General features: G+C 43.4%; 2 protein-coding genes across 2 annotated transcripts; both read left to right on the forward strand.

Moving 5' to 3' along the window:
• Positions 1 to 591: 591 nt before the first annotated feature.
• Positions 592 to 4958, forward strand: cdk21 (cyclin-dependent kinase 21; the record flags this gene model as incomplete). Its single annotated transcript, XM_079233582.1, has 7 exons — positions 592 to 821; positions 1727 to 1859; positions 2529 to 2696; positions 2863 to 2972; positions 3122 to 3172; positions 3281 to 3413; positions 4839 to 4958. 7 exons carry the CDS (start codon positions 592 to 594, stop codon positions 4956 to 4958), a joined length of 945 nt encoding a protein of 314 aa, XP_079089708.1.
• Positions 4959 to 9237: 4279 nt separating this feature from the next.
• Positions 9238 to 26427, forward strand: svilc (supervillin c; the record flags this gene model as incomplete). The annotated part of the gene is made up of 33 exons (XM_079232632.1): positions 9238 to 9512; positions 10586 to 10741; positions 10882 to 11058; positions 11467 to 11501; positions 12371 to 12432; positions 13323 to 13468; positions 14108 to 14339; positions 14546 to 15114; positions 15246 to 15372; positions 16914 to 16961; positions 17091 to 17153; positions 18053 to 18127; positions 18221 to 18308; positions 18406 to 18480; positions 18565 to 18597; positions 18685 to 18883; positions 19340 to 19509; positions 19587 to 19706; positions 19803 to 19939; positions 20777 to 20924; positions 21299 to 21444; positions 21560 to 21735; positions 22523 to 22667; positions 22766 to 23078; positions 23199 to 23350; positions 24148 to 24250; positions 24344 to 24551; positions 24643 to 24776; positions 24863 to 25018; positions 25243 to 25386; positions 25487 to 25599; positions 25710 to 25865; positions 26080 to 26427. 33 exons carry the CDS (start codon positions 9238 to 9240, stop codon positions 26167 to 26169), a joined length of 4971 nt encoding a protein of 1656 aa, XP_079088758.1. The 3' UTR covers positions 26170 to 26427.
• Between the last annotated feature and the right edge of the window lie 957 nt (positions 26428 to 27384).

Genomic DNA, 27384 nt, shown 5'->3' on the forward strand with positions numbered 1-27384 from the left:
TTTATCTGGTAATTGTCTGGAAACCACGACTTTTATGTTTATATAGGTTGTTTATGTGCATTATAACCTCAGTGCATTGCCTGCACCTGAACGCAGCATATGTCTGCAGTGACATTGACAGCTGCAGTGAGCACGTGTACAAGAAGTGGGCACATTTTGAGCTTTCTGATTAGTTAGCGAATAAAAGGGGTGTGATTTTTTTTTTTAAATCATTTTCTTAAACTGGCCGCACTTAATGCTCCAGTTTCCTGCAGCCGGCGGCACCCAAAGGGCGCTCAGCACTTTGAGGTAAAGTATAAACACCAGATGCTGTACCCGCCGGAGTTAAATTAAACACTTGTTATTAATTGCGTCAAAACATTGTTATTATGTTATTACAGGTGGTTTGCGGCTGCGGTCTGACGGGAGTTACATCCGAGCTAACCGGCAAACCTCCATTTACGCAGAGCCTCGTTGGCTAGCTTACTCTTTGACTTGAACTAAGCATTTGTCACAATAAAAAAAAAAAAAGCCGACATATTTCACTGTTGTCACATTAAAACAGATTATTATCTAGAAAGGCTAAATAAATAATACAGAATCTGGAAAACCATGGATTTCTGCACTAAGCCTTTGTGCTACGAGCTGCTAGCAGAAGTAGGAGAAGGCTCCTACGGTAAAGTGTACAAAGCCAGGGAGCTGGGGGACAAACAGCGCCTCCTGGCGGTGAAGAAATTCAACATCCGCGGGGACTCGTCGGAGACCGGGATCCCTGCGTTCATGATCCGCGAGGTGGCGCTGCTGCGCAAAATGAAGCACTTCAACCATCCCAACATAGTCGAGTAAGTCTGCGAAGCACTCAGTTGCCAGTTTATTAGGTACACCTATATTGCATATTACGCAGTCTTGACACAACAGTACATGCATAATTCCTGAAGGTTTTAATGTTCATTTTGTGTTGTTTTTTTTTTGGGGTGGACTGGATTCAACTGGAGAAGGTAGTTCATAAAGAGAGGGGTTTCTGATATTTAGCCTACGCTCAGTGATTAATTTAGGGTGGACAAAATAAGATAAGATAGACATTTATTTATCTCAAGGGACATTGTTGTGCAGCAGTTTTTAGGAAAGAGTGAAAATTAATAATATACACAATGCAAGGTTAATGGGTAAGTTGCTCATAGAGACATGTATGAGAAGGGATGTGTCTATGTTTGTAAAATATCCAATCTCAAGTACCAATATGTGTATATTGTCAACTCTGAATGTTGTCCATCATAATGCACACGTCCCATAAACATAATACACTTGTCACCTGCCACAAACTACATCCTCCGAAATAAAAAATTAATAATAAAGTTTAATTGACACCTCTCTCTGCAGGTTTGTTGCATTGTACAGCATTTGTTTGATCTATTCTAGGTGTACCGAATAAACTGGCAACTGAGTGTATATGACACACAATTTAACAGGATTGCATAGAGAGAAAAAAAACTATGTTTACAGGCTACTTTGTGCTCCAATGCTGTTGTAGATGCACATGTACATGATGCATATATTTCAGTCATTTATATATAGAAGTACAAGTAGAAGTCTTGCATTTCAATATTTCTTTAAATTGAAGTGTAAAATGGACTTATGTCTCCATGTTTAGTTTTATTTATGTAATTTTTTTATAAAAAGCAGTTGGTCACAGAACATATTTTCTTGTTGTGTTTTTTCCCCCCAATATGCTGATTTAAACATCCAGACTGTTGGAGGCCTCTGCTGTGCCAGTGGGCCGGAGCTTGGACCTCACTCTGGTGCTGGAATACATTGACCAGGACCTGTCCACCTACCTCTCCAAGGCTCCTGCTTCTGGACTGAGCCGTGACTGTATTAAGGTGTGGACTCATCACCCAACTTATCATCGCATAGCTGCGTATATTTAAGTCTGGAAAAAGTACTGAAGCAAACACTTGCATACCTATTTTAAAATAAAATAAAATATATTCATTGAACCTCTCTTTACACTCCGACAGTGATCAATAAATTAAATGCTCTGACAAAAAAATAAAAGAAATCAAGAGGGGCGGGTTCTCTACAGATACAGACACCAACACACACTTGAAGTGGGTCATAAGTGATGATTAAAAGGTTCTGTCTACACCTTGTTTTTTTTTAGGACATTCCTGTATAGCGTACCTTTAAACATCTGACAAATTAATTATAGCAGTAATAAACTATTATTTATTTTCTATCATTCTGACTAGAAAGCATTTTAACTGCCTGTTTATTATTTAGAAAATGTCCAAAGTGTATTATTACACATTGTAGCTGCTTTTTTTATTGTATGAGTTCATGTGACGTTTTTACCAATAACTGATGACAACTGATGATGAGTGTTTACGGTCTTTTAATATATCCTGACTTCAAGTTAATGAACATCCCTCTGTATCCACACGTAAAAAAACATCAATAAGCAATGACTTTTGAAATACAGAGATATATTCAGTGTAAAAGAATGGTTCTTGGACACATCCCTCCAGCCATTCTGCTGTCTGTCTGTACAGGATGTGATGCAGCAGCTGCTGCGAGGATTGGACTTCCTGCACACCAACATGGTGCTGCACCGCGACCTGAAACCTGAAAACGTTCTGATCAGCAGCCGTGGAGAAGTCAAGATTGCAGACTTTGGACTGGCACGCATCTACACCTTCAATATCGCTCTCACTCCAGGTGTAAGTGAGCATAGAGAAGAGAGTGAAGGCTGGAAAACAATTGACCATTTTAGAGCCTGTTTCTTTCCTACATCTGTCAGCATTCTGTCTTCTTAACCTGAGGTGAAACCTTTTCTTTTGCCCCCGGCTGTGAGTCTTTATCTCACACCTCGCTCTCTCTGTTCAGGTGGTGACGCTGTGGTACAGAGCTCCAGAGGTGCTGCTGAACACCATCTACATGTCCACAGTGGACATGTGGAGCGCTGGCTGCATCTTCGCTGAGCTCTTCCTCTTGAGGTAAGGTGTCCTGTCTGGCCGCAGGAGATGTGAAGGCACTGGAGAGTGTAATTTAAGAGGTAAAACATTCTCCCTGGTTGTCAGGACAGAGATAGAGTTACAGTATGATGCTGGTTGTTCTTTGTTCTTTGAACACCTGTCTCCCACAGACCTCTGTTTCAGGCATACACGGAGGTACAGCAGCTGCAGAAAATATTTGAGTGAGTTTCTCTCTCTCTCTCTCTCTCTCTCTCTTTCTCTCTCTCTCTCTCTCTCCCTCTCTCTCTCTCTCTGCTGCTCAGTTCTTTGCTTTATTGTGTGTTTTTCAGTGTGACAGGTTTGCCCAGCAAAGAGGACTGGCCCAAGGAAAGCCCGATCGCATACCCCGTCAACTGGGGACCAAAGAGCTCTGGCACCAAGCTGCTGCACAACCTGAGCCCCGAGGAGAACAACCTACTATCTGTGAGCAGATTTGTGTGTCTGTGTATGTGTCTGTTTTCATGAGTTACACACTCTGATTCTAAGTTTTAATTAGTTTTGAAACAGAATAAATAAATGCCCTTTTGAGCAAATATATATCGAATGTACGGACGACATAGATAAAAGATTATTATAATATTTTATCTATGTTGTCTGTAATTATGAATCTCGCAGAAATTTGCCAGTAGTGTATTTTATCAAGTAAGAAGGCAAACTTAATAATATTTACAAACTTTATTTTATATAGCATATTTTGAGTACCTTAGACATCAAAACAGGGAAAATAAGATGGGAAATATAACACACTTGATAAAAGAAGATCCAGATAAAAAGATAGAAATAAGAGGAAATAGAACACATCAAATAAGATGGAAAATATAACCCACAAAGTAATGATAATAATATTAAATTCAGTTTACTATTTTCTTTTCTACGTCAGTATTGGAGATTACGAAAACTCTGAATATTTCGCCTCAAGTACTCTCTCTGCATTTCCACTATATGGCCCACTCGGCTCACTTGGAACTGCTCTTTTTGGTTTTCCATGCACAAAAGTTGTGGATAGTACCTGGTACCTTTTTGATAAAACCACAGTTGAGGTTTCAAGCGAGCTGAGCAGATACTAGAAGGTTTTGTTAAAACCATGCAGACCACTGCACTGCAAGTACCTGGTGCCACAAGCCAGCTGAATTGAGTTGAGCTGTCAGCCCATCAGTCTCCGACCAGCAGCTTTGTGAGAATGTACTTCAGCAACGTGTTGCCCTAGTTTGTGCTTCCTGTGTATTGCCATACTTTGGGTCGCAGACGTAACCATTGTTTCTCTAATACATATTTTCTATCTAAAAACCCCAGAAGGTCGTTTAAAAACACCCACCGCTGTTCTGAAGATCATTCGTAAATCCTTAAATATTTCTTTGCTCGATTGAAAAAAAAAAAAAAAAAGATTTGTAACCTCTTTCCCAAGGTGTGAGTTAAAGTAAGGTGTTCTTCAAAGCCAGTAAGATTCATTCTCTGGGAATCAGGATCATCTGTGCAACATTACATAGCATTGAATCCAACAGTTGCTGAGATATTTCAGTCTCCACCCACGTGTGGAATGACCAGCATTGATATCCCCAGAGCCATGAGGCCAAAAATAGCTAATATTTTCTAGTGACAGCTTCACAATTATTATAAAGAGTTGCATGCTTATCTGTGTTTGATGTCATTATAAATATATGTTTTTTTTTGTGTTTTTGGCTACCTGTCAAACTTAATATGTAGTGACTGCTTTACAGTAGACGATTTACAGATTATTCAAATAAATCAGATAATCTAAAACCAAAAGGATCACAGTAGCATCACTGAGATTTTGCAAAGCGCTTTTCTCCGAGTTGTTCGTAAGGTGTGACCTCTCCTTACCTGCAGAAATGTTTGGCATTCAGACCGAGCAGTCGCATCTCAGCTGCCAAAGCCCTGGCCCATCCTTTCTTCATGAAGGAAGCTTTGGAAGAACAGAAACGTCTTCTCTACCGTCAGCCATACTAACTTATGCCATAATATCCCTTGTACACTTTGCAGCATGAGAAACTGTGGTCAGGGTTGAGTGAACACCTTTGCAGCCTTTTAGCATCAGTGTACAGAAACGCATAATGCCTGACTTGTAGAACATGACTCGGATGGTTCAAAACACAGTGAAATATATTTAGAAAAACATTCAAATGTGTATTTGATTAGAAAAACTTGAGACTTTTTTGATTTACTTGACAAGCCTTTGTATGAGTGTAGTAAAGCATGTTATTTGATGTTTGAATGATTTGATTTGAATTTGATAGTACGCTGTGTATTTCCACAAGACGTAGTACTACTTTGTTGTTGTTGAGTGTTACCATTAAAAATAACAATTCTGTTTTTCTGTCAACTACCGACAACACTATTATGAGCACCTTTAAGTTGGTTAAATGTTTTTTCACCTGAACTTCTTTGTTCTAGACTCGTACATGAAGTCCTTTCTTTTTGTTATTGTGGTGAAGATATTTATGGTGTAATCACTGGAACGGATTGCACCTGTATTTATGTTTGTATTGACAGATTGTACCCAGTATTTTTTTCTCCATGAGTTGCACTGTTCATTCAAGAAGCATTTCTATAAATACTTGTCTCTCAAACCCGTCTCGGCATTTGAATGCAACACCATGGATAGCTGATACATTCAGGTTGATCGGAATATCTGCTGGATTTGGTTCCGTGGCTGACGGTGAGTTTGAACATGGTGCTTGTGTGAACACTGAGCAGTTCATTGCAGAGCCCCAGAAGCAGATACAGATGGTGGATGGATAACAGGAACGCAGGTATCTCTTCTCTTGCAGCTGCATAGTGTGAACACAAGGGGGCAGTGCTGAAACAGTAAGAGAAGTGCCAGTAACATGACGGGTCCTGGCATTGGCCTCAGGCAGACAACTTAAGTTGCGAGTACTTGCTCCCAATTAACAAACAAATCACCCAAATCAACATCTCCAGTGGTGTCTTGCTGAAGACAGCAACTTGTGTTCCAATGCTTTAACAAAGAGACTCAAGTGTTCTGTGTGTACATTACTTTGTGGTAATTTAATTAAACGCAACGTTTGCACCACGTGAGCACAATGTACAATGAATTAGTAATACATCAAATAAGTTTATGAACTAAATTTTGATTTATTTTTAGGTAATATGTTTATTGTGTTGGTATTGTGATTTACGAATTCACAATTACTCAAATGACCCCCCCCCCCAAAAAAACTAACAACTGACGTGAAGTCATCGTGGGGCGTTTGAGGCTTTTTATTCTCCCGTAAACGGTAAACGCCACAACAAGGCACGCGACCACAGCTCGAGGAGAGCTGCGTCTCTCGGTTGCCATATTTACGGCAGCTTCCTGTGCAGCGGCAGGGGCGTCCCCGGGTTTGTCCTTCTATTTATACTCCCTTGATACGGCGAGCCCTCCGCAGCTGCGAGTGTGACTACATTTGGAGCGACAGTCTGGTTGAAGGGCCGGTGGGGAGGGACAGTCGGTCTGAGGAAGGGCAGCGGCACCACTCATGCCCGGTTCACACGGCGCGTAGTGCATGTAAGTTCTTCATTCTACCCCCATTGTCTCTATAATAACGAATTTATAGTCGAACATGTAGCCAGGCGCCAGCTAGGACCGAGTTCTGAATATGTCTTCACTGTTGGTGTTTGTTCTGTCAGAACTGCTGAAGTTTGGGTAGTACGGTGGCCATGGAGGTTATGGTGTTCGGCCACTTTGCGAGCCTTGTGTTGAAAGTTGTGTGTAGTATTGTCGAAAATATGCGTAGAACATGTTTTACGCGCAGTTTACGCACGAATTACGCACAAAAGAAACTGCAAGAACCGTGCATCTTAACACCTTATGTTTGTTTTAGACTTCTCTAATTATTTCCCATTTGACTCAATTATGGCGTTTTCCTTTAGTTTGCATACTTTGTTTGTTCATTCTGAATTACTATGAATACAAAGTTATATTTAAAAGTACTTTGGCAGTATAAACACGTTTGAGTATTAATGTATGTTACTCTATGCGTCTGGTGATTGAAATAGTCATCTATTTTTCCACAATCTATTTTAAATATGAGGTGTGTGACACTCTGGGTAGCCACAAGTTGGACACATGAATAAAATGTATATATGAAATGTGAAAACTGTCATCAGAGCAGCTGTTAATGTGTTACATCCTGCTGGTGGATTAGTGTGGTTACATGAGGACTGTACTCTGCTCTGCAGCCACATGCCTTTTAATGTCGAGATCAGGCAAAAGGTCAATGCATATCTACATAATATCATCCAGAGTCAGGACCTTTGCTGCTGCACACTAGTGGATGTATGAAGGAAAGGCCTCTGAGAATTCCTCTTGCTTCATGATGTGTTTTCATGCAGGTAGACCAGCCAGGACAGGTGTAATTGGTCGGAGGCTTATTCTTGGCAAGCCTTTTAATCAGGTTTACTCTGCTGCTGCTGGACACTAGGTCCTCTTGTTATGTAATAACCAATATGTCTGCACTTTGAGTAAAACCCGTCTGTCAGCATGTGAAATATATGCAGTAAGGCTGAAAGTAAAGGTTCAAAGTGCTATTGGAGTGTTTGAGGAACTAATCTGTTAAACTGTGTGGAAGATTTGGATTCATACCCTTGGCTTGGCACTATTTTTGCTTTTGTTTAACCCTCTTGACATTTTTTATTAGAATATCAAACCATTGTTGAAGTTTCCTTTTCTGAGTTGGGAGAGAATGGGACCTGTCCGCTCATCCACTGGCTTTATTTCAGAGCTAGTGTCAACAAGTGTCGCTGGATTAGAAGCCAATGATCCTTGTTGAGCCTCTGAGGCATTCTCCCCTCCAATCGACAATCCCGCAGCTTGTCACATGACATTTTGCTCTTTGAACAAGCGTGGCACTTGTGTTCTCCCAGCAAAACATAAGTGTGGCGTCAGTGGGACTGAGGATGCTCGTGGTCTGCTTTCTGAGTTTGACTATTCTAATTGGCTGACTGTTTTTGTTCAGAGCACATGTTTGGAGTGGAAAGACGGACCACACATCTTTGAGCGTGTTGTCTTGTGTAGGTATCAGTCAATCTCCTGCTGACGATGTCTGCAAATATGACCTTCAGTTTATTCAAGATGACATCATTATATCAATATATTTTGTGCGTTTCTGAAAGATGAAAGGAAGACCTGGCCAGTAGTTGTGCGCACTTTGACACTCTTTGCACTATAATAATTCTGTTTCTTTCCAGCAATCTAAGAGAAGCAGCAAACATGCTAAAATACACTTGCATCTTTTACTTTGTGAGCTCCACTGTCACCAGAGCCATTCAGCCCTGCTGCAGATGTATCTGCTTTACTAAGTCCGTGGCTCACGTCTCTTTGTTCTCGATCCATTGTGCTTCCTGCATCAGGAATGCTGACATCTACAGTTTCAGCGCACACAGTCCCTCATTTGTGAACCTATCTGATGGTTAGCTGCTGTCTTTAAATGCAAATCGTGTCATATCTGCGCTATTTATATGTGGCTTACAGCCTCTGCCGTTGTTAGTGTTGTTTAATCACCTCCAGGCAACCATGATGTAGCCAACTGGGACTTTTTTGGGCTCATCTTTGTCAGCAGGTTGCCTGGCAACATGTCATAATTTAGATAGGTCATCGACTAATTTGAATCCATAGCTAATCGGGCCTTGTTAGATAACACTTGAACAAGAAGTTACAGTCAGTGTTGGGGAGAAGACGAGCAAGCTGAATCCTCAGTGCCGTCGAGACCCGGAGCGGAGCGGAGCGGAGCTGCTGAGGTGTTGCGTTTCAGTGCAAGGGGAGATTCCTGCATGGCACTGGAAGCTGGTGCAGGTCATCTTACATGGACTCTAGCAAGAGGAAAGAAGAGGATGCACTTTCAGAGAAATGAGTTAATGTATAATGAAGGCTCATCAATGTTGTCATGAACCTCTCTAGGAAGATGCGTACAGACTGCTAAAGGGCACATGAGTTGTGTTATCTCTCTCTGAGTCGGCTTCTGATCGTCTTTTTTTGTTTGCTCATTTATCTTTCAGGAGCAATGTCTCACCCGTGACGGCGCAGATTGTTCTTCAACCTCTGATTGGTGAACTCTCAGCTAAGAAAGTCTTTAAGTCCAATGGAATCTGAATTTCACCGGAGGAAAGTTTGGCTCCTGAGTTTTGCCTTCGCTAAAAAGTGGAGAAAGAACAACGCGTCTGATTCCTCTTCCTAAATGCACTGCAATTATTTGAGGAGCAGATAATCGACTGAATCCTCCTGAGGGACATGGATGCCATGGAGAACCCAGTCCTGGAGCCCAGGTCCGAGCGGATCGCTCGCTATAAAGCTGAGAGGAGGCGGGAACTGGCCGAACGCTTTGGCAACATGGAGGAGCTACCTTCCAAGTGTGTGAGGAGGGCCGGTAAAGAGGGGCACGACCCCGCGACCGAAGCCCACGGAGGGACTTTGAACTCGGATGGCCTTAGTGAAAGAGTGAACGGCAGGACACGAGGGGTCACAAATGGATCAGAGGATCCTGCAGAGTCCAACCACTTGAGAAGGTGAGTCACTGTTTACTGGCGGTAATCAGTGTCTTCGTCCAGCTGGTAACTGAACACATTTTAGGTTCGTGGGGTCATAAATCTGGGTGAGCATCTTTTTAAAACTTTTGGACAGAGCTGTAAACATTTTCATGAGCCTAAATGTGGAGCACCAATAAAGCAACATGCCCGCTACCTAACCCCCGATGACACCTTTCACCTGCTTCAACCTTTTCCACTTTGACATCAATACAAACTGTAGGTGTCATCCTAAAATAACACAACGGATAGTTAATATTTTGGGAACTGCATCATATTGATATCATCACTGAGGAGAAGGGTGACGTAACCAGAGAGGAAAAAGGGACGTCATATAGTTGTATGTTAAATGCACACCTAACTTCATGATGTATTCTCTGTAAATTGAGGAGAAAATGCACACAAGTGGATGGTGTTCTTCTTCAGAAACATTAAAACTGTCTGATTCTCCTCATTTTGTTTTAGTCACTGCTACTGAACAGCTTCACACAGACCTGAATCTAATTGGAGAATAAATAAAGCTAGATGTTAGACTTGAGAGCAGGAAGTTAGTGAGGGATCATAGTATTGCCAACCTTTCTGAAGTTTACAATATAAATCCCAGGAGGTTATACTACCAGTTTTTGAACTTGGGTCTGCTTCTTACTCGCAACCTTTGAGCAGCTCCAGATCCTTGACGTCACCAGCTGATCTGCAACCTTTGTTACTAATTCAAACCGAGCGATCTAAATCAGTGGGTCGCAGCAGGGAACGTTAAAGCCAGTCTGATTCTTCTTCTTCTGCAGTTGATTGGTACGCTTCCAGCTTCACACTTTTCCCATCATGTGGTCTGGGTGCTTTTCCTTGGAGGAACATAGACTGGTAACCTCTTTAGTGTCAGAAAAAAAAGGTACAACGTTGCACCGTTCATGATGGGAGCGACCCATTCTTTTGGCTGCTCTTGATGGAAAGGTTCAAGATTGTACTTTTTTTGTTCTTTCCCTGAGAGCGTTCCTCACACCTACATTGCACACACCTGCGTCCTCATTCCTTCCCCTCACTCCCGCCCCCTCCAGGCAGGGTTCCCCGGACTCTGCCAGCATGCTGAGTGGGGAGGGGCACCTCGTCCCTGTTGGACTCGATGCCCCGCAGCTCCACACTCGAGTGTCGGTGGGCCAGTTGAGAAGTGCTCTTCTGCAGCAGAGCGGGAGCGGCGCGCAGCCCGTCAAAGTGTAGGGTCACCTGCATGTGTGTGATCCAGACTGTCACCCTCAGCCTCTGTACCTCTGTGGCTATATTTGTCTTCGCCTCAACATCTTCTTCTCCCTCCCTCCTTCCCTCCCTCCTGCTGCTCTGCCTGTGGGGATACTAGTTGCCCTGACGCTGGGCGAGCCACGTCCTCTCTGGATCTGGCTGTGAAGCCGGGCTCTGAGGGGGGGCGGTGCCGCTCCCGGCGTTACCTCCCCGGTGGGTCAGGTGGCGGTCGCAAGACGAGCGAACGCTTCAGGACACAGCCGATCACAGCCAATGAGATGGAGGAGAGCAGCGGGTAGGGGCTGTGTGCTGTGGTGCAACATGAGGCACCTGGTTTGGCTTTTCCCACAGAAGATGCTGTTTGCAGTGTTTTGCTCACATGGTTTTAAAGTAGTGTATAAACATGCAGTCACACCTACCTGTGGTTTGGTGCAGCTCCTTTACACAAATGCCCACGGATGGTGTGGTGTGGTTTGCATGCGTTTGTCCTCCGTCATGACCTCCACGTTGTTGCTTTACTGAGCATGCAAATGTGACACAGTATCTTGATTGTTTGGAGCTGCATACTGAAGCACAAAGACGTGGATTGTAAGCTTGCAGCAGGATCTGAAAGGGAACGCACGGGAGCCGGAGATTTAGACCTTCGCCTCCCTGTTTGTATTTCACCTGGTGACTTCATGTTGTGCCTCTCTTCCCTCTTTAGGCCATTGGATGCAGAGGAAGAGGAGAACTGTAAAGGTGAAGCTATGTTCCCGCCTGGCTTTAATCGTACAGTTTGTTATTGTGTTCAGAGACAAACCGCTCTTGTCTGTCACGCTGGTGCGCTGGCCATGTGAACAGTGACACGGAGAGGGAAGCGGTCACAGTAGCACAATACTGGTCACAAAATGATGTAAACACAATGATGGCAGGAGGGGAACAGTCCACATCTTGTGTGGGACATTAAATGGCAACAGTGGGATCATAAACACCATACAAAAAATTATGACATTTTCATCACACGCCTCTTATAAAACACATTTAGAGCGTGCATCCAAGTTGCCTCCACAAAGTCATATAACAGCTCATGAAATGAATCTGGTTATATTTTAAGGCTCACAATGTTTAAACACCTCTTTGATGACAGGTTTACGTCTCACAAAACCATGTGCACGGTGGAACACTGCTAAGTCAGTCTCTCCCATAAAAAGATTGCAAGCAAGTCTTTACAAAGATTGACTCACTGATAATTTACACTAAAACTACAGCAACAATCTAGACTTTTCTTTTGGACTCATTTCACGCCAACATGTCTGCCATCCAAATGCAACATAAATTAATGGGATTGTTCAGATTCTATTTTAGGTGGCTTTGTATGAGGTACTTTATCTTTAGTCTGTTTATTATTATCATCGACAGTAGATGGAGGTCGACACTCCCCCAGCTGGGAGAAGCAAACGGGAGCAATGTGCTGCTGTGGACTGAGGCAGCAGCGTAGTTCAGACCCCTATTGAGGCCCGTGTGATCTCCAGCACCTTCCTTAAATATCCTTTAGATAGTGCCTGAAATGTGTGAGGATTCATAAACCGTTGATGACACAATGATTAATGTCTTTTATCTTCTCGCAGCTGATGTGAAAACGGACGACAGAGCCAAAATGAGTGTGGCAGCCAAGATGTCGTTGTTTAAAGTGAGTCTATGTTCACTATTGAAACAATGTCTGCTGTGAACGAGACGTGCGTTCACCTACAGCCACAGCTGAATCCTTCAAGGCTTTCTCAACGTTTACATATGACAATTAGGCTGCGATGAACTCGTCTAACTAGAAAGGCTACAAACTGAAATTCATCTCATAATGTCACATGCTAATGCAATGCCCCATTCTAGATCAAAAGCTACTATTATGAACGGGTGATGGGTTGTCGAGAAATGTATTAAACAGCTAGGGAAGGCTCCTCTCCGTCCGCCATGGACGGTCATCTCAGCTGCTCACCTTACGGTTTGAGACGCATGGTGAGTCGCCGCTGAGCACGCAGAACACAACCTGCTCGTATTGAGAGATATGAATGGTTGAACAGGTGCACAGTCGATGCTACAGTGTGTCTGTTTGTACTTATTAAAAAGACTACATTTACATCTTTTTGTGTCTGCACAGAAGATGTAACCCATTCTGTATTTTCACCTCCTGCACACTTTTAATCATGAAGCATCAGGTGAAAATGTGCCAGACACTATATTACCATTAACAACCATAGCAGCGGTGTATATAATTAGCCTGCTGCTCTGTGGAGGCAGGCGGGGAGGTAACTGTAGCCGGCAGAGCTTTGGTTACACTGTGACCTGTTGGGCTGGCATTCTATCCATGTAGCCAACACGCTCCACCTTACAGATAGCTGCTCTATTAACCAGCCCTCCCTCCCTCCCTCCATAGAAATAGAACAGGAGAGTTTTCACTTCCATTTCTGTGGTCTCCCTTGTTACTTATTTAGCAGGTGGAGGCTGTTGATTGAAGCTGCTAAAAGGAACGAATGTGATATGGTCATATGTTGATATTAACGTGGTTCTCCGCCTCCTCCGTAGGAGTTGGAGAAGGCGGCTGCGCCAGAGGCCTCGGCCTTCCTCAAGCCTCGCTCGGGCAGCCTCTGTCACGAACGCAGGGTGCGTCGTGGCAACGACCATCGATTTCTAACTCAGCCAATCACCTGTGAGGAAATCGTGGCAATCAGGTGGGGAAGCCTTGTGGCCACATGGAGGGAGATTTTAGGAATACTGACCGTTTTATATACAAGCATATTACATTGGTATTTGGTTGTATTCTCAACAGAGAATATGCACAGTAGCAACTAATATTAGCATGGCAATACTTTTGACGTTTGCTCCATAGTGTTTTCTTTTATCTTCACATGTATAAATCTGGCGTTATTCTATATATTTCTTACTGTCAACAAAATCCCATTTAAAAAGAACAAATCCAACAATGACACAAATATTTAAAAACAGGTCACAAATATAAAAAAAGTGTAAAATAGTGCATTTATTGGGAACTACTTTTGGTGGCAGAATAATACACGTTCAGTGCTCTAATGAGTATTTCCGGCAGCAGTACATGTATGTGGGATTGACTCATAATAAACTACCCTTTCATGTTAATAAAGGAGACATCATCCAGCGCAACAATGTGCCTGACTGATGTGGTTTTAATAACAACAGAGCTACATGGTACAGAGGAATAAGTATATTATATATAAGTATATTATAATTTTGGCTAAACAGTCAATATTTATTAGCTTTGCTCTTATTTTGTAATCATACGCCTCTTTTTTTAAATTTTTTTTTATATAACGTGTGCTTGTGTTTCTCCACAGGACCCCCAAACCAGCACCACCAGTGGAGTCCCAGTCTGTGAGTCAGGCTGAATCGGTGGAGGATGACGATGAGAGCTGCAAGCTGACCATGAGCGAGAAGCTGGCCCTGTTCAACAAGCTCTCCCTGCCGGAGAGGCAGGGGGACGGCCCCGCTGAGGGGCCCCCAGAGAGACGAAGGCAGAAGGGGGCCCGGTACCGCACACAGCCGATCACTGTGGAGGATCTCAGCCTGGTGAGTAGACGAGCGAAAAAAAGCTGTGTTTTATACAAAAATAACAATAAAAACGAGAGAAAGGAGACATTAAAGGCTTTTAAGCTTCAAACATGGTTACAAATTAAATGTACATCATCTCTGTATATATAAATACATATTATAGTATTTTGAAAAACTATCTATACCTTCTGTATGTCTCACCCTTGTGCCTTGTCTCTGTTCAGATCCAAAAAGGCCCTGTACAGCTTCCCTCCTTCTCTTTGTCCCCTCATCTGTCAGACAGACAGCAGGCCTCGTCTGTCAACCTGAAACCCAGCGAGATACGCTTTTCCCAGCCAACACCTGACACTGGTCCTGAGCCTGGTGGCTCTACCCAGCAGGGCCTACATCACCACGACTTTGAGCCAGTCTTGAGAGGAATCCTGAAGAAGAGCTGCTCCGGAGGCTCCGAGTGGAGCAGGAAGGAGAGCGGTCAGACGGATGCGCCTTGCAGCCATGAACAGAATGGTGGCGGCTGTGAAGAAGCGGTGACTCAAGTGAGGAGGGGAAGCGCAGACATGTCTGCAGCACCACGGAGAGAGAGAGGACCGGCTTCAGCCGGGGAGGGAGGCTCACTGGCTGCCACCCCCTGGAGGCAGAGGGTTCGAACCAGGAGGGAAACCATTAACTGTATACCAATAAGAGCCGCGTCGGAGCGGGACACTCCTCAGGAGGAGAGGTCCTGCCAGACAAAGCTGCCGGGACCGCTGGTTTCCTCTGAGAATCACAGCTCGGATACGGCTGGGTGGGTTCGGTGAGTGATGTCTCATTTTAAGCAACAAAATAAATTAAGAAATTTGGGGAGAACATCGACTACTTCATGTATTCTGTTCTGCAAAAAAGTGTTCTTTGGCTAATATTCTGTATATTTGTTGTATCCAAAAGACAGCCGAATGAGGAAGAGGGTGTGAGGAGGTTGAATATGGAAACGACGGCCATGGGACCTGTTCAGGTCACACTGGTAGATGGCACCGTTAAACTGCAGGAGGCAACCAACACCAGCAGAAGTAAGGTGAGAAACAAAGATTTGTCACACTGTTACTGCAAAGGTCTGTGATATCTTCAGTCTGTGCAATGAGGATCTCAGGGGACCAAATCACAGCTGCAGAATCAACAGCTGCTCTGCTTCTTGTCTGTAAAGGGGAAACTGTTTGGCCTTCCATAGTCTCTAATCCTTTGAAAGTCTAGTTTGGAGCCAGTTGGTTTCAGTCGGCAGGAAGGGATACAGTCTAATTTAAAATCTTTATTTTTTCATTTTTAAGCTTTCAGTTTGCTTCACTCAATCAACAAAATATTTGGATTGTCAAACTTCACTTCAAAAATCCAGTGGTGATATAAAATATATAGAATAGATGTATTCATCTAGCTCGCTTTCAAGCGGCCACAGTAATGAAGCTTTACCGGCTACAAGAGGCTCCGGCTCGACTCCTCACTTACACTTGCAGAGAGGAAGACGTGCCATGCACCTCTCCGGGTCAGGTGGGTAAAACCCAACGGGCTTGGAGATTCAGACCCTTTCAACGGAGAGCTGGTTTATTTGATAGTCCTGTATTGGAGCTCATCATTCAGGACCATTCAGGGTTTATTTCAGATTGCCCAAACATTATCTGTAAGCAAACGTCCCGTCACTTTGCTGGTTGTACTGAACACAGGCTGCAGTCATGTCAAGTCATGGAACGTGTTTGGTGCAGTCACAGTTGACTGAAGAAAGAGTGAGAGATATTCACAGGGGGCCACGATTCAGTCATTTTGTAAGGCAGGCCACTCGACTGCTATCAAGAAAATTACAATTTTTTGGGGGAAAGCGCCCATGCACTTTGTTAAACTTTATTTTGAGGTTGTTGGGTTCACTCTTCCTAACTTGCTGAAATCCAGAAGGAGAAGAGGCCAGTGGTTGGAGCGATGCATTTGTCATGCCAGTGAAACCAGATATAGCATCTCCTAGCAACAGCACTCTGGATTTGGCAGGTGCTAAATGTCTTGAGATCGGATTAAAGTTACTGGGGTATATGTAGTGTTTGTGTACTGAGGGGGGTTTCACCGTATCGGAGCATTATGTGGAATGTAAACAGACTGATTTTATTCTGGTGGTTAAATGTTGACCCTTTTATGACCTCATGATCTCAGCTGCACCACAGTGACATGTGTGTGTACATGTACTGCGCGTGTGTGTGTGTGTGTGTGTGTGTGGGGGGGTATTTTGCTTCCATAACATCTTTATGCAGACTAGTGGAAAGAAAACATTTAAAATAGACATTAAGATGTTTGTTACCACTCTAATTTCTCTTAAATTCACAAAGTTAGTAATCAAATGGATACAAAGAGATATCTTTAATTCCCTCTTAAAAACCTTTGACTTTAATGTCAACAAAAATTTTGAACTTTGCTCAATCCAATGTTCAGGTTTCTGTTCTATAAATGTATGATAATTTCTTTTACTCGGGTCTCTCCTTCATTTTAGTATAATTTCTGTTTGTTCGGCGAGCAACATTTTAATTAGTTTCCTGTTTGTTTTGTATTCTCTACTGGTTTCCCACATACTGCCCTCTGCAGGAAGAGACAGAACACCTTCATGGGGAGAGTGTCAACGCTCAGTGCTGGGTAAGTTTTCCACTAATGTTTTGAAATGCATAGATCCATCTAAATCCCCATTATGAAGATTGTATGCATTACTAATTTTACAATAGCTTTAGCCTTCCCCTTTCTCTTCTAATTCCTCTTCTCTCCCAGGAACCCGTCTTTGCCTCTGTCTATTCTAGCAGTACACCCCAATATATCATGTGTTTCAATCAGGTAATTGTTTGAGTCGCTGCATGGCTGATACATTGTCGCCTTTTTTTTTTTGGTGTGCAGTGTTTTTGTATGCAGTGAAAGGTTCTTGTCATCGCACAGTTTCACGTGTAGGCGATGTGTGAAGTTTGACTCTCGCTAACGAGTCTACTCTGTCACCTGCAGAGTGCTTTTTTGTTTGAGAAGGATTTTTTTTCTAAAGTGACACATCGCAGCTCTCTCTTTTTCTCACGATTTCCATTTTGTTCCTGTTAATTCTATGCTTTTTACTTTTGTCGTTCTCTTACACAACACTTTTTTCTGTCATACGTCCATATCCAACCTTCCTAATTTTAATTTTCACAATATTTGAGTAAGACATAAGAAATAACTGTTTCTCACCATGTTTCTCCTGCTGTATTGACAGTAAACCCAAAAGCAACACATTTAGCATTTTTACTGGTATGTTTCCTTGTGGAGGAATCACATGTTTCCCTTTTTAGTTCACTTTCTGTATTCATAAGGACAACGCACATTAATCAATGCTCCGTAAATGTGCCTGAGAGCTAATTATCAACTGTTAAAACAAAACAGCTAAACACAGATGCAATAATATAATTATACTACAGTGCATGTATGTACAATATAGATAAAGTAATGTTAAAATAAACAGTTTGAAAGTTTTCCTTTTCTCCCATATCAAAGTCTGTACATCTTGGACTTCATGTGTTTTGCTTCCTTCATATATTTTGTATCTTGATAGCTTTTTTTTTTATCCGATTTGTTTATTGCTCCCAACTGAGGCGGATTCACTCATCGTCATGTTTTTATGTCCGTCTCTCCAAAGGGGTCTTTCCCCTCTACACTAAAGAACTCACCTGTTGCCTAATTATCTATGTATTCTGTTGTCACTTCATCCTCAGACCAATCTGTCCTTTGAGGCACAAGCAGTCTCCTCCTCTCCCAAAGATCCGATTCAGCCTCAGTGGAGACAGAAGGTGACACAGAGCGACGTCTCTTTTTCACGTTTTAATCTACAGAAGAGCTCATTTGTATCTTACATGAACAAATCTGTTTCTTTGGCTTCATAGAGGGTGGAGGATGAGATGGACGAAGTCGAGGAAATGGATACAGAGCAGGAAAGTAAGGCGCAAGAGGGCGGATGTATGAACAAGAGAGGTGCGTTTACTGGTTCTGGTTTTCTCGGCTCTCTTCACGTCTCTGTCTTTTCCTCAGGAGGTTTGTGTCTCTGACTCGTCTCCTCTGTGTCTGTTAGGATCTCCAGAATCAGTCAGAAATGACACCTCTCATAACGAGGAACACTCTGACACTCTAATGTGCTCATATGAAGGTCAGAGCTGCATTAGATATGAATAAAAACTTATTTTTTTATTGTTTGTTTCTCTCTAAACTGTTTGCTATATTTGTTTAACAGAAATCCCTACACAGTCTATGGTGGAGTTTGAAGGTAAAGTTGTGTAAAGTCTCACTGAAATAAGTTGTTATGGTCTTAAGTATTTTTCTTCTTCATATTTCTTGTCCCGTCCCCCTGCAGCCCCACAGAGCTCTCCGCTCTCAATGGCTCCAGATGAGGGAGGAGAGGAGACGCCTGTGGATGAATCGAACGCGCCCGGTGCTGGTTCCCTCAGAGATCCGTCCCCTCCCGCCGCCTGCGCCCCACCACCCTGTGGAGACAGCACTGCTGCAGAGAGGGAGCAGGACCTGAGTGTCCTCTGCCAAACCAACGCACCCATGTGAGCCTGGTTTTCACCACAGATTGTGTTATGATTATTGTTCATTAATCTATATACTGTCTCTGACAGGTCTGGAAATTATCTTGATTTCAGGAAGATAAATTGCACCACATATTACTATTAATAAAACCTTTATCTATATAACACCTTTTCTTTTTTTAAATCTGAGTTTACATAATTCTTTGACAGACAAAGTAATTGTAAATGTCCTAGAAATGTGACTTAGAAATCCTAGAAATGTGACTTCTTCGCCATAAATATATAAAAGACAACAAAAAAAAGACAAACAAAGAATCTTCTCCGTGATAATAGTTATGTTGACAATATTCAATTTAAGAGGGATAAACTAGCAATTTTGAGTGGTAACCATTTGTGGCGACCATACATGTTTGTTTGAATTCAAATATATAATTAAGTGTCGTCTCATGGAGACTATCTACACTGTGTGTGGTCTAGACTGACCTCATCAGTAGCAGAGCACAGGCGCTCCATCCGTCCGTCCCGTCGGACTCAGGGCTCCAGAAACCCTCTTCGGGCTCTTGCTGCCCGGGAGGACATCATGCAGGACTACATGGGAGAAAGAGTCGACACCACCGCTGCTGAGGAGAGCTCCCAAGCAGAGAAGAGTGAGTGGGAATTTCTCTTCCATACTTTATCTTCCTCATTCAGCTTCTGCTTAATCTTGAATTTCCCCTCCCAAAAGAGTCCAAGAACTCCTCGGTGGCAGAGTCACATGTTTCCACCTCAGAAGACTTCATCTGTTCCTCAGATTCTACCAAGTCCTCTCCTCCCTTCAGCAGCCTGATGCTCATTCACATCAAAGGTCCGAGCACATTGGTTTCATCTGTGTGCACGAGTGTCCTCATAATGACGTCTTTGTGTTGAAGGTTTTTACATCAACTAGTGCTTGTGGTGACAGGTAGGCGGCATGTCCAGGTGCGTCTGGTGGAGCCGTCGGTGCAGTCGCTGAACAGTGGAGACTGCTTCCTGCTGGTCACTCCGGAGCATTGCATCCTGTGGAGCGCAGAGTTTGCCAATGAACAAGAGAAAGCCAAGGTACCACCGAGGACTGTTTTCATTTTCTCTGGTGGGGATCAACACCGTATGTTGTCCGTATACATTTGCAGGATGTCACGGTATAATAGGGGTAAAGTATTGTGGGCCATAAAATGTGAATTTGGTGAAAATGTGTAAAAATGCTTCACTTGAAAACCTTTTATCAAACGCCATAAAACATCACTTTGTGCTGGAGAAGAACATCTGTCTGTTACAAAGCTAACTGGTCAGGAGCATTTTGTGAATGGAAACACATTTTTCACAGCATGCACGGTTTTCTGGAGGTAGCACATTTTAATAACTTGAAGCATAGAGCAGAAAGCATTACAAAGCATCGATACTCGGAATCAGCTTTAATGGTATACTGCCGGTATACCATTAAAGCTGATTCTGAGTATCGATGCTTGATGCTCCAAGTTATTATAAGTTATTGATTTGTTTTGCCAAGTTTCAAATTAAAGGTTGTAACATTTTGCAGAACACGTGACATTCAATTGTTGGGTTCGTAAATTCACATTGAACTTTTCAGGTGTTGAATTCTGTGACTTGATTTAAGAATTTCATCGGTTTTGCCACTGCACATGTTTGTCTATGAAAGCTGTTACCAGACATGGAGCAATATATTCACTACAGTTTCTAATATCAAACATATTCAAACTTGTGACTCAATCTAAATAATATGAGGGCACTTTTAAAAAAATGTTTATTACAATTGGCAGTTATAATAATGTAATAATGTTCCTCACAGCATTAGATGGGCTACAGAATAAGTTTAGTACCTAATTCCATATGCCTGTTCTGCTGTGGTGTTAGAAACTGTTCATTATTGTTTTTCAGGCCTCTGCCCTGGCATCATCTATCCAGAGTCATCAGGATCTCGGCTGTCAGGCCTCGCAGGTGGTCCACCTGGAGGAGGGGCTGAACTGTGACAGCAGCCTGGCTGCAGACTTCTGGAGGCTTCTCGGAGGAAGGAGACCATACAGGGGTTAGTGGTCCTAATGTCTGCTGAGTAGATTGCGTTAGGATTACTGTATCATTAAGGTGTAAATAGCAGATTATAAATGAATCAATATATCAACATGTGTTGCTATTGAAAAACTAGCATCCATTGGATGAGGCATTAGGGAGGAGGCAGGGGAACTAGAATGTAATAAGATTATAAAGTGAACTTTAAGATTTCTGTATATTGTAATTACTGTAACATCAGTATATTCAACCCTGTATTAATTACTATGTACTTTGCATACTCATTTGATGGAATACTGTATTTACTGTAAAACAATGTTAACTTATCAGTTGTGCTAAAAGTCGACCAAAGTGACAAAACTAAGATTAAAGATTTGTTTCCTTTCCCCGCAGGAGCCAGTGCAGAAGAGGAGGATGAGCTCTATGAGTGTGGCGTGGTGGAGTCCAACTGCGTGTACAGGCTGGTGGAGAACAGACTGGTGCCTCATGAGCCGGCCTGGGCCGCTGTCCCCCGTATCTCCCTGCTGGGCTCCACTGAGGTCTCCTCTGGATTCTCCTGTTTGACCCAATTCCAATTTGTTTCATGTCAGTTTGAATTGCTCATGTCTCAGTTTCAACTCTATACACCTACTGTATGTACGTGTTTGTGTGCAGGCCCTGGTGTTTGATTTTGGCAGTGAGGTGTACCTGTGGCTTGGACAGGATGTTTCCCTCAGCAGGAGGAACATTGCGCTCCAGCTGACTCACCAAGTGTGGGTCGGAGCTTACGACTACAGCAACTGTCGAGTCAATCCACTGGATCCCACGCAGTGCAACCCGAACACGCAGCAGTAAGTTCACACTGCATGCGGTAAAGCTTTTAGTCCGTATTTCACAGCAAAAAATACACGGCATATCAATATCTGAACGCATTACCGAAGCGGTCGAGTACGGCTGTAGGTATTTACAAAGCGTATTGAACACAATACAAGCGGTGGCTGTAATTCTACTCGCAGTGAGCATACAGCACTACGGTTACTGTGCATGCAGCTGTCACACATGGAGAAACTCCAGCAGACGGCATTGTGTCCACATGGCCTGCCGTTGTACGTCCACACTACACACTGACATGCTGCAGCTGGCAAAACTGACAGTTGTTTAGAAATTCAAACAAGTGGACAGACACCTGTTGAACACGTCATTCCACAACCATCTGCATTAATCTGCTGGGATAACAGCCTCCACTCTTCTGTGAAGATTTCAGTAACAAACTGCAGGGATTTGCTCCCTTTCAGTCCCATTGGGGCATTAGTGAGGTCCAGCACTGATGCAGGGTGATGAGGCCTAGCCCACAGTCCTGTTCCATGTTCCCCCCCAAAGCTGTTGGAAGGGTTTGAGGTCAGGCATGTCCACGTGGACACATAGTGTATACAGACATATTTATTCTCTATATGCTCCAAAGCCTTAGAATGCACCTAAAGAGGCAGGTACATCTGATGGAAACTAAACGATTAGTAATGATTTCCACTGTCTATTAAGGTGTAAGCCTCTAATGTGTATATTTACTGCATTATACTGTCATTCTACTTCTTGAAAATGGGTTCCCTTTCTGTGCTAAGTTTTTAAATCTGTCCTCAGGAAGGGAGAGGGGCGTCCCAGCTGGGCGTTGTTCGGTTGTGTCTCGGAGAACAACGAGACCGCTCTTTTCAGAGAGAAGTTCCTGGACTGGACAGGCGGGAACGGAGGCATGGAGGAAGCTGCTGCAGTGAGCAAGGAGACACAGGTTAATCCGACAGTTTAACATGTATAAGTCAATTGTTGACTGATACAGGAAGATAACAGTGATTTTTAAGATTCCTTCTTAACTTTTAACTTCCACAGCCCGTCCCGTCTTCCCAGTTTGTGTCTCCAGCTCCAGACGTCCTGAGCGCCTGTGACGCCAAGGCTCTGGTGTCGGGTCAGTCTCTGGGAGGGGACGGCTTGGTCCGTAACGTGTTGGCTGGGGTGGACGTCCAGAGGGGCCACGGGGTCATCACGCTGGAGGAAGGATGCCAGATGGAGCTGAAGACGGTTGCTGTGGACACTTGGCATGTCCAGGAGTTTGATGACAGTGAAATTCCTGTGGAGAGCACCGGACAGCTTCACGACGGAGACTCCTACGTCATCCGCTGGAAGTACAGCATCACCGCTGTTGGTCAGTGACATCATCATCACACGATACCTTACCATCGCTCTCCTCACTGTAGCTCATTCTGTTGTTTCAGTCAGTGTAATTTGATTTGAAATCGATATAAATTGTTTTTCTCTGCTGTAGATGAGACAAACGGCCCTGATGAATGTAGCAAAAGTCCCGGACAAAAAGAAAACACTGCCTTCTTCCTGTGGCGGGGCCGTCACTCCAGTGTCAGCGGGCGGGACACCGCTGCTTTCCTGTCCATTGGGACGAACAACCATGAAGAGTCACAGGTAAAGTCTTCAGGCACATTTTTGGTGAGGGATTATGCTTTTGTTTCACCACACTTTTACTTGAATTCCTGATGACTGTAGTTTGCTGACAAAATGCAGGATAAGTGGTTCCAAGCCAAATACACACTATGTATGTGCTCAGCATGTTACAGTTCAAGCAGATGCAAATGTTAATAATAATGCAGAGGAATGTTTTATTTATTCAGTATAATATAGGGGAAAGCAAGCCCGATTGTTTTTTTTTTTGTTTTTTTTCCCCCATATGTCCTTTCACGTTATTCTTGCCTTTTCTTTTTTTAAAGGTTTCCATACATCCATCCAGAACCACCTTTTATGAACTAAAATATGTCCTAGTGGTTAATACAACAGTAGCGTGCCTCACTGGATGTAGACTGTGGGTATAAATCTGCCATTGAACATCTATTTCAGCCTCCTCTTGTGCTATCTTTTTTGAAAGGGCAAAGATGTTTAGTCCAGCGTTGCCCAACATTATAGTGACTGGCTTAAAGAAACACAAAGAGGCCAGAATAATAAAGTAGAATCACACCTTTCTTTAGTGCTGACCCAGCGCTGTGGAGAGACTAATGCAACAATACATTAAAGGAAACCATTCTTTCCCATGGGTACTTTCAAGTTGACTTTTTTTTTTTACTGCAATTTTGGAGCATTTATTTATACCTTTACTATAATAAAGTGGAGACATTTTAAGGCTTATTTCAGCATTGAGTTATAGAAGTCAGAACTATATGCTGACATCATTTTTGTTGACAGCCTGTCTGTTCGTTATGTTTCTGAAGGTGGTGGTACTTCAGGGAGAGGAACCTCCCTGTTTTCTGCAGCTTTTCCAGGGAGGCCTGGTCATTCACAAGGGAAAGCGAGAGGAGGCCTGCATTAATGCAGGTACTGTACAGTAAGGGCATATTTCTGTCTTCCTGTATCCATTCTCCTTGTTTTGTCGTTCGACTAAAAATCAACCTTCCCTGTTTGTTGTAGCAGAGTGGCATCTGTTCTGTGTGCGAGGTGAGCTCCCAGAGGAAGGCTCCCTGTTAGAGGCGGACTGCAGCTGTGCAGGTCTGAGGTCCAGGGGCTCTGTCGTCCTGCTCAATAGCCAGCAGGGAGTGCTGTACCTCTGGACTGGCTGTAAAGCCCATAGCAGCTCCAGAGAGGTCAGCAAGAGGGCAGTGGAGCGTCTCACTCAAATGTGAGTCACATTCCCTGGGTGGGCTTTCAAACGGTCCCATTTTTTTAAATAATAATTTTCCAGCTTGTGAATTGTTTGTGTTATGTATTAGGTGTCCACCCGAGTTGGGTCTCAGTAAAAGCAGCCCTGTGGCGGTGCAGGTAGTGGAGGAAGGTTCAGAGCCTGCGGACTTCTGGGCAGCCCTGGGGCAAATGGACAGGAAGGCCTACGACTGCATGCTGCAAGGTAGTAAAACTGCTTCTTTCAACCCAGGACATTTATTTCAGCGCTGTAAACTTTCAAATTACAGTTGAAAAAATATCTCCCGTCAGATCCAGGAAAGTATAACTTCACGCCTCGTCTCTTCCACATGAGCGCCTCCTCTGGGAGTTTCCGGGCTGAAGAGCTGCAGAGTCCATCGCGGCTGCCGGGGCTCTTGATGGCAGCACCCTTTGTCCAGGAGAGTCTGTACTCTGTACCGCAGCCGGGTGAGAGCACACTCAACTCGATCACACAGTACATAAAAAGAAGCTTTACAATACTTCTCAGCTTTAAAAAAGAAAAAAAAGGTACTTATTACACATTTACTTTTCTCTCTATCTTGCCAAACTCTCGAAAGAAACATCAAAGTCAAACTTAATTTGATATAAATATAATATATGCCCACTTTATTGTCCATTATGTGACCTATGTTTTGTTGTTTGTCCGCCAGCCTTGTTCCTGCTTGACAACCGTCTGGAGGTCTACCTGTGGTTTAGGGGTCAGCCCGAGCAGACGGAGAGCTCGGCTCCGGCCTGGAGCAGCTGGCATGACGAGAGGAGGTGTGCCATGCAGACGGCACTGCAGTACTGCAAAGGTATAGGAGGAAGACAAGACGCGCCATGGAAAAGAAAGGGTTACTGGTTTGCTGATGTGTTTAACACATGCTTTAAGGGTGTTGTTTTTCTGTATTCCAGAGATGAACCCAAGACGCCCACCGCAGGCCTACCTCATATTTGAGGGTTTAGAACCTCTCACCTTCACTAACGTGTTCCCCCGCTGGGAGAGGAGCCTCGGACCCCACACACAGGTACCAACACCACGCAGTTATATCTACACATCTGTCTAGATATTAATACAGCCTGATGTTGGCAGTCAGAGCTTACTCTCTCTCTTTCCCTGGGTGTGTTTGTATGTCAGGGCGACGCGGGGCGGGTGAAGCTGACCTTGGTGCAGGACGCCCTGGCCCAGCTCATGAAGACCCAGTACCCTCTGAAGGAGCTGCTGCGGAGCCCATTACCTGAAGGAGTGGACCCCCGGCGCCTGGAAGTCTACCTGTCTGATCAAGACTTCCAGGTAAACCGACAGCGCAGTATGCAAGTGATGCCTTTCAACCAGCAGGCTGCAGTGTTTGCCGTTTTTTGCAAATGAAAATAAATGCACTAATGTTTATAATCTGATGATGAATCTTGAGAGGAAGTCTAAACTTTAACGTTTATATTTAATTATATGAATCGATTTTTCACATTGTTTGTTTTTCTGTAAATAAATCACTACAATTATGTTTCAGACTATTTTGGAAATGAAGAGAGATGAATATGCTTCCCTCCCAGACTGGAAGCAAATTGATCTGAAGAAAAGCAAAGGGCTGCTTTGCTAGACAGCGAAAACAAATGGAGGCTGACTGGCGCTCCGGCAGCAGGGACTTCCTCTGAGAAGGGAAGATGGCAGCGGGGTATCAGCAACAAGCTGCTGCACAAAGGACTGCTTACAAAGTAATAAAAAGAGGAAAGAAATTCACTTTTATTGATGTCAAACTCTTTATCAGACGAGGATTTCTCTGTAGCTGTTGAAAAAAACAAAACACATTTTCCTATTAAATTTTATCTGTACAAATCAATGAAAGATAAAAAGAAAAGGCGTGTGGGAGTGAAGGAAGGACATCAGTAACAAACTGTGGGATAAGGGTGAGAAAACAAAGAAGTGCATACAAAAAAAGGTGTAAACAAGAAAAAATAAAAGGCTAATAACCACTTGCTTCAGGTTTCCTCCTCGATCGATACCTCTTGCATCAAAACATCTGCATGCTCAAAGCTGGTGTTGCTGATTTTTAAGTGAGCTGATTTTTAACACCGCTGCGTCTCGTCCTGATTGTCATCGAGTGCGTTTGACTCCGTAGTCTACGATGTGTATTTTAGAGTCGTGTGTCACATTGATGTGTTCATTGTCTGCCTGCCTTGTGTGTACAAAGGTTTGTGCCATGCGTATTGCAGCTTAAGCCCATGTGTTCATTGTGGCTGTGTGTCGGCTAATGCCTTATTAGGACTCCTTGGGGATTCACGGTTAGCTATGCATGAGAGAGCAGGTAGACATGCTCCAATAACATCCCTCTGGCCCAAAACAACACGCTAATTCTGCTCCTGCTCAATCAACACTGTTTCAAACAGCCTCACACAGCAATATGTAACAACATACTGTATCTCTCTATTGTGTGTGTGTGTGTGTGCTCAATATTTCTGCTGATGGTGATGCACTTAAAATCTCTTGGCACTTTGATATTTGTGTAATCCTTATTCCTGGACGAATGTAGATAGAGACAAAAGCTACTGTTGATTTTAAGTTTTAGTAAAAAAATGTTGTTGGCAGAATAAAAGAACAAGTGTTTCTTGACTAATGCTGACTCTTAGAAAATCATACCTGGGGGGGGAACAAGTCTTCTACAACCTTCACTAGCCCTGTGAATATTAGTTTAGTATGTCAGCATGCTAATGAATGCAAATTAGCAGTAAACACAATGGACCGTTTGATGGCAGTGTCATTCCTTTTTCTGTTATTTGCTAAAAAAATTACTTATCTATTTTGAAAAAGTGTGATT

This window comes from Taurulus bubalis (genome assembly GCF_910589615.1).
Source record: "Taurulus bubalis genome assembly, chromosome: 17".
Classification (NCBI taxonomy): Eukaryota; Metazoa; Chordata; class Actinopteri; order Perciformes; family Cottidae; genus Taurulus; species Taurulus bubalis.